The sequence below is a fragment of the Ruditapes philippinarum genome, unplaced genomic scaffold (genome assembly GCF_026571515.1).
Source record: "Ruditapes philippinarum isolate M1 unplaced genomic scaffold, ASM2657151v2 ctg3277_1_1_1_1, whole genome shotgun sequence".
NCBI classification, from domain to species: Eukaryota; Metazoa; Mollusca; class Bivalvia; order Venerida; family Veneridae; genus Ruditapes; species Ruditapes philippinarum.
The window spans coordinates 87,182-100,643 of record NW_026851554.1 but is presented as its reverse complement, the minus strand read 5'-3'; the positions used below and the strand labels follow the sequence as shown (position 1 = coordinate 100,643).

The window sequence follows — 13,462 nt, the reverse complement described above, 5'->3', positions numbered from 1 at the left end:
ACAGAGCGACCCTCTAATACAGCAATAAACTCTTTACAGTAACAATTTTTCTTGAATAATTGTGCACTTGATAATTATGGTTGCAAAATTTGTGAACTAGTAAATTGTGCGTATAATATTCAACTAGAACTATCACAAAATGTGATTAATACCCCCACAAGACTGCTTCAGAAATGAGGATGTTACTAGTAACAGAATACCTTGTAAGAGTTATGGTTGTGGCAATTAAAGATAGTTGTGGTTCTTGTATGTTGCATTTCCTTTCAATGTGGTTGGCCATTATTGAATTACTCTGTAATAAGTCCAGAAAGACAAAGAAAAGGAACAAAGGGCAATATCTCTATAAATACTGAAGATAGAGTTATAGTTCATGTGCACTGCACTTCCTCTTATTGTGCTTGACCATTGTATGAAGTTGTTTTGAATTCCAACCAGTACGTTTTAAGTTATGCTCCTGACAAGGAAAAGTAATGGAAAAGTAACAAAGAGCAATAACTCTGTAATTACTTTAGAAAGAGTTATGGTTCTTGTGCACTGCACTTCCCCTTATTGTGTTTGACAATTGTATGAAGTTGTTTTGAATTCCAAACAGTAGTTTTAAAGTTATGCCCCTGACAAGGAAAAGTAACAAAGGGCAATAACTCTGTAATTAGTCAAGATAGAGTTATGGTTCTTATGCATTGCACTTCCTCTCAATGTGCTTGACCATTGTATGTAGTTATATTGAATTCCAATCATAAGTCTTCATGTTATGGTCCGGACAAAAAAATCAATGGAAAAGTAACAAAGGGCAATAACTCTGTAATTACTTTAGATAGAGTTATCAGGGTTCCTACAGACATCCAATGCCAAAATTCAAGCACTTTTTAAGCACTATTTAAGCACGTTTTCCCATTTTTCAAGCATATTTGTTGCACATATACCGACACAATCTTCAAAATATGATGGCTAGTTTGTTCACCATTTTTTGTTGAATACACATTTTCTGACATTATACAAGAACAACAAAGGGTGCATCAAATACAGATTAGTTCAAAACAACTGCAATTTGTCCACTAACTGTTACCTTGATTAAACATTTCATGGATTTTGATACTAAATTGGATCTTTTTTTATTTTGTTAACCGTTGATTTTTATCAAAACTATGTCATTCTGTGACTTAAATATTTTCAAGCACATTTTTAGCAAATTTAAGCACTTTTTAAGCACTTTTCAAAAGAGTAATCAAATTCAAGGACTTTTAAGCACTTTTTTACATTTTTAAGCACTTTTTAAGAGAGACTCAAATTTAAGCACTTTTTAAGACTGTATGCTCCTGACAAGGAAAAGTAATGGAAAAGTAACAAAGAGCAATAACTCTGTAATTACTTTAGATAGAGTTATGGTTCTTGTGCACTGCACTTCCCCTTATTGTGTTTGACAATTGTATGAAGTTGTTTTGAATTCCAACCAGTTGTTTTCAAGTTATGCCCCGGACAAGGAAAAGTAACAAAGGGCAATAACTCTGTAATTAGTCAAGATAGAGTTATGGTTCTTATGCACTGCACTTCCTCTCAATGTGCTTGACCATTGTATGTAGTTATACTGAATTCCAACTATTAGTCTTCAAGTTCTGGTCCGGACAAAAAAAAGCAATGGAAAAGCAACAAAGGGCAATAACTCTGTAATTACTTTAGATAGAGTTATGGTTCTTGTGCACTGCACTTTCCCTTATTGTGTTTGACAATTGTATGAAGTTGTTTTGAATTCCAAACAGTAGTTTTCAAGTTATGCCCCGGACAAGGAAAAGTAACAAAGGGCAATAACTCTGTAATTAGTCAAGATAGAGTTATGGTTCTTATGCACTGCACTTCCTCTCAATGTGCTTGACCATTGTATGTAGTTATATTGAATTCCAACTATTAGTCTTCAAGTTATGGTCCGGACAAAAAAAAGCAATGGAAAAGCAACAAAGGGCAATAACTCTGTAATTACTTTAGATAGAGTTATGGTTCTTGTGCACTGCGCTTCCCCTTATTGTGTTTGACAATTGTATGAAGTTGTTTTGAATTCCAACCAGTAGTTTTCAAGTTATGCCTCGGACAAGGAAAAGTAACAAAGGGCAATAACTCTGTAATTAGTCAAGATAGAGTTATGGTTCTTGTGCACTGCACTTCCTCTCAATGTACTTGACCATTGTATGTAGTTATATTGAATTCCAACCATTAGTCTTCAAGTTATGCTCCGGACAAGGAAAATGCAACGGACGTCTGGACCGACCGACCGACCAACCGACCACCGGGTAACTCCTATATACCCCCCCAAACTTCGTTTTTGGGGGTATAATAAAATAATACACCTCAGGTGCCCAGCTGTACATTATTTCAGGCACAGGAGTAGAACCATCCAAGTTTTGTAAGCTAGCTTTCTCGTTACAAAGCAATTATTCCTAAACTACGACTTTACAATAAGTCAAACCTCTCCAGTGTAACACCTCTTAGTAGCAACCAAAATATTTGTCTCCAGGAGGGTGTAGCTCTGCAGAAGTTGATAATATGGCGTAAATTTAATGTAATACTCATACAAAAAAATCCAACAAACTTACTTTTCTCAGTTTTTCCATTTGTTCTATGGTTTCCTTATGGTGTTCTTGGTTTCTCCGTAACGTATAGTTCGGTCCATTTGCTTCTTTACTATAATCATCCAATAACTTCACTTGGGCCGTGGTCATCACTGGACAGAAAAAAACAACATTCTTTGTATACATGTGTACTATAAAAATGTAGGAGAATTTGTCTGTTATTCATAAATTATATATATAAGGATAATTTACATGTCAAAGAATGAGAAAAATTTGCAGTCTGATAGGAATTCAATCCAACAGCAATCAGGAAACCCAGAACTAAAGAGAATGTTTCTCCTTGCTGAAAAGTCATTTCTACTGTTTAAAACAATGACTATATGAACTGGATAAATTATTAAAGAAAAAAGTTCATCACAAAGAGCTATGATACAAATTATGTAAATAATTTCAAATTAAAATGCAATATTTACTTAAAGAGACTTTCCAGGATTTTATAGCTAATGTACAGTTTATATACATGTATAAATAGAAAATATTTATTTAATCAAATGTAATAATAAAACTTCATGCAAATCAAATTATGTGCAAAAGGGGACCACCACCAAAGACTGAAACGTTCCCATGGTTGATATAGGATAAATCTTCACATTTACACCTGTTTTATCATTTCTTTTTTACATTTTTTTTTTAAGATATCTATCCACTTTTCTATAGTTAATCAAACTGAAAACTTTCATTTCTTTGGATACAATTTAAAGACTTGAATTTCTTAATAAATACATAAAAATCCAGCTTAATGACTTTTAACTCTTAAATTTCTAGATAATGGAATATTTTCACCAATCTCAGATTTTAACGGGTATGAAGCTGTATCTTAAAAATATTTTTCATAAAATGTATTAACAGTAAAACTAATTTACGGTCAATTCCCGAAAGAATCTCTCTTTTATCCAATCATGTTCCAGAACAAAATATTATGAGCTGCTATTTTAAGTTAGGTTTTAACATTATGCAATCACTTTAAGGAAGTATATCTGAAGTATTCTTTTACAAAATGAAAATAATAATTTTTGAATCAGATATATAGCTTTATACAAACCAAGCTGAAATTAAATTGTGTAATTTAAAACAATTGGCTTAAACATAGTTGGCTTGTTTCTATGTTTTTTCTTAAATGACTACTAACTTGCAGAAAAGAGCTTTTACTCTGTCCCCTAGCATTTAATTTATTCAATGCCAAACAGACTGCTCTTAAATACTGATTTTCAAAAAAAAAAAAAAAAAGAAAAACAAGAATGTCTTTATGAGCTTACATTTATATAAAATATGGAAACGAAATATCATACAAAGTTTACAGCCAGTCTTTATACAATTAACACATTTCAATTTACCATTACTTCACAAAGACTGCTGTTAGAAACTGATTTTAATTTAAAAATGAATATATGCTTTTAAGACATTACACTGTATGTTTTTAAGGAGTTTCATTGTATAAAATGTAAAAACAAGAATTTTATATAAAGTTTACAACCACTTCATAAACCATTCAACTTGCAAACACTTCACCAACTAGCATAATATCACTACGGCCGTTATTACAAAATCGAGGTATCATTCACTGGTCATAATAACAACACATAGCTCATTATGTTGTATATTTATATGTACACATATGTATATATATATGTATGTCACAACAACAAAAGCGTTTTCTCTACACGTGTAGCGCGATATAACTGGCATATTCTCAATACATGACTAATTTTCAAACATTTTGCTTTTTTCATATAAAACTGAAATAAATAGGGAAGTCTCATCAAATATGATGTGTAACAAAGAAGTATCGAAAAAATATGAGTAAATTGTTTTCACAGGATTAAATCTAAAAGTGAAGTATGAATAAGATAAAGCTTCAAAGAACTCTGATTATATATAAACCTCACTCTTTGTGACAAATGGTTATTCAATGTTATTACCCCTCACTTTTTTTGTAATGTTGATTTTCCATAGACCAATGGGAGTTATTCTTACTGTTAATTGAAGTGTACCATGTGACTGAAAATTTTGTACTTTTTCCCAGTAAAAATCCAAAAAATATAAACCTATAGAAACAATGAAGTATTTGTTCGGGGTAATAAACTAAATAACACATAGATTTGTGAATCACCCCTTGTAACGCCTCAGGTAACAGTATTTTTTTCAAGATAATATTTTTTCTGTAATTCACAAATCTATGTGTTGTTTATATAATAATATTGTGTCAGTTAAGTGGTGATGTAGGATATACTAGTCTTGGTCTTACCTACAAATATTATACTTTCTGCTTAGTGATCAATGAGTGTAACATGAAAGAGGTCTCAACTGTGAAATGCAGTCTAAGGAAAGAATAAACCTTTGAAATGTAACTTGATTATATGGGTAGAACACTGTGCGGGACCAAAACATCCCAAGAGTTGAAAACAAGGAATAGAAAACCCATGCAAAAAAGGACACAGAAAGTTTCATTTCAGTGAAGAAAAAAAACTAATCAATGAATCAAATAGGAAGAAAAGACGGGTTCTGAAAAAAATTCAAACTTCCTAAAAGGAAAATAACCCAAAAGCCAAGCAATCGTGCAGCTGAATGCAAAAAACTATGCGTCAGCGTAACTTGTCGGCAATACAGTTTGCCGATCATACCTGCTCCCGATCTTTTACTTTTATCTACACTAGACTTAGCGGTGGTCGAAGACACTGATGTTGTGGATGACGTAGAGTTTTGACGACTTCTACGTGAAGAAGTCTGGGACGTGGTGGGCGTCACACGTGAAGTGGGATTTGTGCGTTTAGCACCAGTGGTGGTAGTGGTCGGACGCGTGGTGCCTGACATACCTGTCCCAGAACGTTTTGAAGTTGATGAAGCCGATGATGGGTTTTGTAACGCCAGTGATCGAGTTGGTGTCGACCTTTTCCTGTCATCCTCGCTGCTTGTACTTCCTGATGATCGCTACAAAAATATCAACCAACATGTTAACAAATTAACCCTTAACCTAAATATCATAAATTAACTTGTCTATCTTTAAATCTGGACATTACCAATTATCATTTTAAGGGAAAATTCCAAAGACTGATTAGCAAACAGTGCATACCATGATCCCTTTTATATATTTATATTCGTGTAGATTCAATACTAAATTTATTGAACTTGTTAAATAAAACAATATTATGCTCGACAGTGGCTGGCATAATATGATTTTATTCAACTCGTTCAATAAATTTAGTATTAAACTACACTCATTCAATATCCGCTATATAATATTTTATGATTTTGCCTTTTGTAGTAATCAATATCATATCACTGATAAATTTTATCTTTTGTTGTGGTTGATTTTTAAGTCAAAATAACATTGCAAAGTGATAGCAACTTTCCAGCTCAACCGCCAGTGAAGGAATATATAGAAATCCTACTCTGTTCATATAATTGTTTACAGCATCCTTCTGTATTGACCGCAACCTCTGGTCCCCTTTAGGTTTGTTTGTGTCCCCTGACTTTAAACTAGTGTTTGATTTACGTAACTCTTCATCCTGAAAACATAAAAGTAACATATATATACATGTAGTATCATATGAATGGGAAGATTTTTCTTTTTCTTTCAGCAGAGTAAAAAAACATTGTCTGGTAAAGTCATAAAAATACAGATTCTTTTCTATATCAAAGGTTTCAGAGATGTACAATAATACAAAATATATGCACATAATTCATTTGGATTGCCAATGCCTAGAAATGTCATTAATTCAGTGCAAAGCATATTGACAATATACAAAAATATCGCACGACAAATATCAAAGATACACAGATATATTGATAATTACTTTAAATAATTATTGCATATTTCAAAAATATAGCTTTGTCTAGTCAAATTAAATTTCATCTGAGACTTGTTCAAGGAAAAAGAAAATTAAATACAATTTACCTGATTAAGATTAGATCTTTTAGAAGTTGGCAACGCACTCCGTGAAGATGTAGCTGGTCCTGGTGTACGTACAGCAGGCTTCGATACCCTCGACGCCGGTGCCTGGCCCCTCTCTGCTGGTTTGGTTCTCTTAGCCACTCCGGATCCTTGCGGAGTTTTTGGTCGGTCATCTGTTGGACCATTGACTGATGGTGCACCATGTGGAGGGGTAGATTTGGTGGAGTTAAATGATGTATTGAGAGCTTCACCGGCTGTAGGATGAGGGGAAGTTGTTCCGTTGACACTTATCTGTTCCTCTATAGGTCCACTGTGGATAATATTGTGCATAACCATTAAAAGCCATTAACAACTGATGTTAAAAAATTTAACTTAACTGAAAAATTTGTTAAATTGAATTTATTCCTACTTTATTTTCCCTCAATGTACTTGTAGTCTGACAAGACTCTATACTGTTGGTAGCTCACTTTTAATATTTAGATTTTCAAATAGATGTAATTCGGAATTTTGAAAATGTGGGTTTTACCCAGCTTATCGTTGGTTTAAACATTTCCCATGCACTACCAATAACAATAGATTAGTCAATCTGTTATGCTTATGTTCGAAACTGTAACTGTAAAAGTTTGTACCTACGGATTAGCTGGGAAAAACTCAAATATTCTTAATCACAGAGTTAGTGTACTACCTTACACTTTAAATGAACGATTCCCAATTCAAAGCAGTTCAAATCTATTACTCAAAAGTGAACAATTTGACTTACTTTGTTAGTGGGGACCCATGATTTTGATGACTAGTGGCTGGCAGTCTCTGGTTGGAGTCTGACACAGTCCTCCTGTATGGCTGATTCCCCTCACCGGGCCGTCTCTCTTCTTTAAAACTGTTTGACGCACTAACAGTTGGCTTCCTATATAACAAAATTACAAACACAACTGCTTACTACAACACAAGATAATTCTTCTAAAAGGCATGTTATTGTTAGACATATTCCTCATTATTTAATTCTTGCCTTTACTTTTTAATCTTTTTCTTTTGTAATTTTTATTATCTTGCCTGTAGATTTTACTCCATTGGGTTTCAATTGATGAAAAATATTAAAGCACATTGCAATCATGCAAAAACTGTGAACAAAAAAACCTTAAAACTACATGCTTTGAACATAAAAAGTTATTTTTGCCTACAAAACTAACCTAATTCAAAAACAAACTGGACAGCTTATAGAAAGGACCAAGTTTAAGTTAACTTAAAGTTTGGGTAAAAAATGCTCCATAAAATATGACATTACCAGTATGAATTTCTATGTCACTATCATTAACTTTACATAATTATATTTTAGGTTTAATTAAATGCAAATATCCCATACAAACTAGAAGAAAGTTAGAAAACATGTAACAAAAAAACGTTTGGAAACAGAATTCTAGATCTGAAAATGAAGAAAATCTAGTTCTGGAAATAGAAGAAATATTCAGATAAAAAAAGACATGCAAAAACAAAAGATTTTTAAAGGCATGCCTAACTGAAAAATAGATCCCTTACCCTCCACACACAATTATGCCAACCATTCTACCAAACAATCAGACCTCCTAAGCAGGTGTTAGTATTTGCCACATAATATATTTTACTTCAGATATATCAATAATCAAACAGTAAAAGGAACACTGCTGTATACTCAAGGAGCATAGAGAGCATGAAACAACAGTAATGCGCTAACTCTAGATTTGAATGTAAGAAACCATTAACTGATTGATCAGCCATTATTTTTTCTTCTCATATCTTTTTTTAAGAGCAAAGAGGTCAAAAAAATTTTCAGCAAGTATTTCCTTATCATTGAGCACGCTTAGCTATGATCGTTCTTACAATATGAAATATCGGTCAGAATCTATCCAACATGCTATTTACCTACCTGTAGTGAGGGTAGGTATCTAGAGGCATGCTGTTAGTGCTATCATGCTGGTTGCCATAGCGACCATGCTCCTGGTTGCCATAGCGATCATGCTCATGGTTGCTATGATGACCTAAATGCGTCGGCTCAGCCTGTTCTCTCAAAGGACTCATTGGCGCATGCTGGCTCGAGTGATCTCGATACATTGAGGTATTCCGAGAACTTGTTTCATTTGTTGAGACGACTCTAGGTACGTTTTGGTAAAGTTGAATACTGGCATTTGGCGAAGTGTTTGATTCACTGGGAACATGCCGATGACCACCATGTCCATATTGGTTAGTACCCGTAGAAGAATCACTGTAGCTGTTTACATATTGACTGTTTGCATGAGACCTGGGCAGTTCATGGTTTGAGGTACTATAACCAGGGCTGTGTGGTCCATTACTTGTACCATGACGGTATTGCTCATGACCCTGGTACAAGCTTTGTGGAGAATATCCAGGACTTTGCTGACCTCTATCACTATGTCCGTAATGTCCTGAATTTTGTCTCTGATAAACTGAACCTTGTCCATGGGGAGTGTGACTTTGTCCATGAACACTACGGCTGGGTCCATTAAAACTTTGTCCAGGATAACTAGGACTTTGCTGTCCAGAATTTCTATAATTGTGGCCAGGTCCATAATGGCCTGGACTTGAGGATTTTAAATGATCACTGGGTCCAGCTTGAGAATGTGGATAATTATTATGAAAGTTTGTTCGTTCCACTGAATGTTGGTTTGGACTTATAGGACTACGCGGCTCACTGTGCGAGGGTACGGGAGAATTCCGAGCTTCATGCTGATTGGCTATTGGAGAAGGAGGTGGCGGCCATGCATGGTTACTGTTGTTGTAGTTGTAAGAAGCGTTCGTTTTAAAATAGAAACTGTAAAAAAGACAAGACGATAGGCAATGCAGAAATAATTTTAACATCGCTTTGCTCAGACTAAATACACAACAATTCTGCATAAATCAAGGAACATGCAAGCAAACTTATCATTAAAATGCACTGCGCAGTACTAAAATTTGAATGGTGCCAATGGTTCATAATAAAGGAGAAAATTTTTTTTTAAACACTATCACTATGATATCAAAAGCTGTGTGAAAATCGACCTTATCATAAATTTCATACTCTCCTTTTCATGTTTCGTAAATGTTTCCTTGACTTCAAGTAAGTTCCCAATACAACATTTTTTGTATTTTTAATTTCATTCCATCATTGATAATTTTCAGGAGTTTAGAAACCAAAAATACTTTGCATGAGCAACTGAAATTCTAAGCTTGGGCAAAAGGCTACGATAAAATTTTGCACAAAGTCTCATACAGTAATAAGCAAACCTGCAAAAAACGAAAAAATCCTACAAGTGCTATTTGTGTTTCACAGTATTATTTCCTGTAATATGTAATTTTTTTCCTGTAAAACTTAAAATTTCATCCTTTTTTCCTATAATTGTTCAGATGACAGAAATCCAAAATCCAATGTTTGGTCCTATTTAACTACATCAGATTTTATACACAAAATTACTTAATATCATATATTAATTATTGTACTGTTAAGTCCTTACTGTCCTCAATAAAAAAAAACTTGGGCCTGTTTTGAATTTGAAACAGTCAATTGCTGTTAAAGGGTCATCATTGTCAAAAATGCAAACTAAGCCCACAACATTATATTCAGGTGTGGTTGTAACCAATGGCATAGGCCCTAGCTGGGACATAATACAATGTGAGAAGCAACTTACTAGAGATTAGCACCAAGTCCATGTTACCTTTTCGTCAAATCAGAATGTACATACTGCCAATATTGTCTTGTTCATTGTTGTCAAAGTGTATTTTTATGACCACAGTAAGAATAAGTAAAATATAGGATTTTTACAGTCCTTTAGTATTTCAATTGTCTTTGCAGGAAAATGAAAATTTGGCAATGCAATAATTTTATAATAACAGCATCGCCTCTATGCTTATCAATCGATCAGCTGTCAATTTTATGCCAACATTAGATTACTAGGTTGCTTATGCCAATTATTATGCCCCAGGCTAAGTCAATATTGTCACCATCTTTATACCAAAGTAATTAGCTGTTAAATAATTCATATTTTGAAATGTTTGTTCTATGTTTATATGACAGAGTTATCTGATCTTGATTATTCAACACCAAAAAATTGTCTCTCAGTAAATAAAAACATCTTGTGTAGCATATGGAATTTAAGTAAAATGTTAGTGAAAACTCACTGCAGAATGAGCATAGAACATGCAAAACTTTCTCAGAATTCATTGCAGCACTTCCTGTACAACTTGATTTTTCAGGAGTAAGAAAAAAATCTACATAAGTGTAATCAAACCACTAACAGGTTACGTCTGAATGTTCAGAATTTACATTAATTTAAATCTAAAGAACAATTTATCTAGGGTTTTTTTTGAACTGGTATTAGTAGAAAATGAAATATTTCCCTATTTTTCTAATCTACAAATACATAGAATTGTCATCTATATTAACTGACATTTAAAATCATGAACATAATTACTGAAGTATCCTCTATAAAGATTAAAACCTTTATTGTGAAAAAAGAACAACAAGTAAAGCCAATGCAAATCTTGATTCTTTATGATCAAGAATGAAGAACATTATTCTTGCAAAGTTGATTTGCAGTCAATCAAGCAAGCTATAATTTACATTGTCATAATAGGAAGCTTTACAGCACAGTACAAGTTGGAAAATGAGAAGAACAAATAATTAATAAAACACTTATTTTAATGGTGAAATCTTTAGCAAAAGGCTTGGCTTCGGTCTGCAATAATATACATGTATCAAATCATTACACAATTCTCACAAGGTAAATTTCTAATGTCTTTTTATGAAGGAATATTTGTTGTTGTTTTTTCTGGGTTCGATTTAACCTCTCACTAATACTTTTAACGTACTATGATGATTTTCTAGCTTTACTGTTGGAGCAAGACCTCAGGACTGGTGTCCCATTGTACATTACTTCAAGCAAGAACAGGCACTTGAGTATAACCACCGGCACGCCGAAAGTTAGCTGAATAGCTACCTCACATAGAAAAGTCTTCATCTAAGTCCCTGGCAGTATTTGAACTGACAGGGGTAAGGGGCAAGTGGTTTAAAGTCAATGACCTTAATCACCCTGGCCACTTACAACCCTCTGATAGAAATATAATGGAATGATTTATTTCAAAACTTATCATTTTATATTTTAAAACTAGAACTATCACTAAATGTGATTAATACCCCCACAAGACTGCTTAGGAAATGAGGATGTTACTAGTAACAGAATATCTTGTAAAAGAATTGAAATATAGAGTTATGGTTGTGGGCAATTAAAGATAGTTGTGGTTCTTGTATATTGCATTTCCTTTCAATGTGGTTGGCCATTGATGAAGTTTTATTAAATTACTCTGTAATAAGTCCAGAAAGACAAAGAAAAGGAACAAAGGGCAATAACTCTATAAATACTGTAGATGGAGTTATAGTTCTTGTGCACTGCACTTCCTCTTTTTGTGCTTGACCATTGTATGAAGTTGTTTTGAATTTCAACCAGTACGTTTTAAGTTATGCTCCAGACAAGGAAAAGTATCAAAGGGCAGTAACTCTGTATTTTGTCAAAATGGAGTTATGGCTCTTATGCACTGCACTTCCTTTTAATGTCCTTGACAACTGTATGAAGTTGTATTGAATTCCAAACAGTAGTTTTCAAGTTATGCTCTGGACAAGGAAAAGTAACAAAGGGCAATAACTCTGTAATCTGTCAAGATGGAGTTATGGTTCTTGTGCACTGCACTTCCTGTCAATGTGCTTGACCATTGTATGAAGTTATATTGAATTCCAACCATTAGTCTTCAAGTTATGCTCCGGACAAAAAAAAAGCAATGGAAAAGTAACAAAGGGCAGTAACTCTGTAATTAGTCAAGATGGAGTTATGGTTCTTGTGCACTGCACTTCCTCTCAATGTGCTTGACCATTGTATGAAGTTATATTGAATTCCAACAATTAGTCTTCAAGTTATACTCCGGACAAAAGAAAGCAATGGCAAAGTAACAAAGGGCAATAACTCTGTAATTACTTTAGATAGAGTTATGGTTCTTATGCACTGCACTTCCCCTTACTGTGTTTGACAATTGTATGAAGTTGTTTTGAATTCCAACCAGTAATTTTCAAGTTATGCCCCGGACAAGGAAAAGTAACAAAGGGCAATAACTCTGTAATTAGTCAAGATAGAGTTATGGTTCTTGTGCACTGCACTTCCTCTCAATGTGCTTGACCATTGTATGTAGTTATATTGAATTCCAACCATTAGTCTTCAAGTTATGGTCCGGACAAGGAAAATGCAACGGACGTCTGGACCGACCACCCGACCGACCGACCGCCCGACCGACCAACCGACCACCGGGTGACTCCTATATACCCCCCCAAACTTCGTTTTTGGGGGTATAAAAATGCCTAAACTTAACTGATTTCCTTTAATTTAGCAAAATTGCTTATATTTAATAATTACCTAAGTTTATTGTATGAAAAATACTTTTGTTGGTTAAGGTATTGTTTTCAAAAACATCACATCACAAAAATACTATCAATTATACAAAACACCACTTCAATCAAATTATAGTAATCTCCATAAATAAAACCCAGACTAAAGTATTAAAGCTCATTATGTAATTAAATATTAAGACAAAAATACCCTCCAATCCAAATCAAATCATTTTACCATAGCTATGTACCTAAAGTTTAAACAAAACACTAGCTGTATTAGATTGTGGTAAGAAATTATATATTGGATATATATGATGACCAGTTACCATGGAAACAAAACAGAAATCTTGTTTAACCCTTAACCTCCTGAATTAATGTAATAGACTTGCAATATTTTTGACTTCCAGTACAGTCCATATAAATATGAAGAATATCAAAATCAAAATACATTTTGAACAAAAATTTAGCTACCAACAGTATAAAGCCTCTGGCCCCATGTTCACAAAGATTTCAGGATCAGGATCAGTATTAGGATCAAATTTAAAAACT

At 33.6% G+C, this 13,462-nt stretch overlaps 1 protein-coding gene across 6 annotated transcripts in view; it reads right to left on the bottom strand.

Annotated features, from left to right (window-relative positions):
* The window catches only part of LOC132743618 (DISP complex protein LRCH3-like), a 75,958-nt gene that overhangs the window by 11,529 nt on the left and 50,967 nt on the right, over positions 1 to 13,462 (bottom strand). For 4 of the 6 annotated variants that reach the window (XM_060732335.1, XM_060732195.1, XM_060732262.1 and 1 more), the window contains 6 exons: positions 8,414 to 9,316; positions 7,274 to 7,417; positions 6,517 to 6,823; positions 6,011 to 6,127; positions 5,243 to 5,549; positions 2,586 to 2,713 (listed from right to left, as the gene is read on the bottom strand). In XM_060732335.1, coding sequence (XP_060588318.1) covers positions 2,586 to 2,713; positions 5,243 to 5,549; positions 6,011 to 6,127; positions 6,517 to 6,823; positions 7,274 to 7,417; positions 8,414 to 9,316 — 1,906 coding nt within the window. The remainder of the gene's footprint in view (positions 1 to 2,585; positions 2,714 to 5,242; positions 5,550 to 6,010; positions 6,128 to 6,516; positions 6,824 to 7,273; positions 7,418 to 8,413; positions 9,317 to 13,462) is intronic. The other 2 variants (XM_060732404.1, XM_060732550.1) reach the window with 2 other exon arrangements.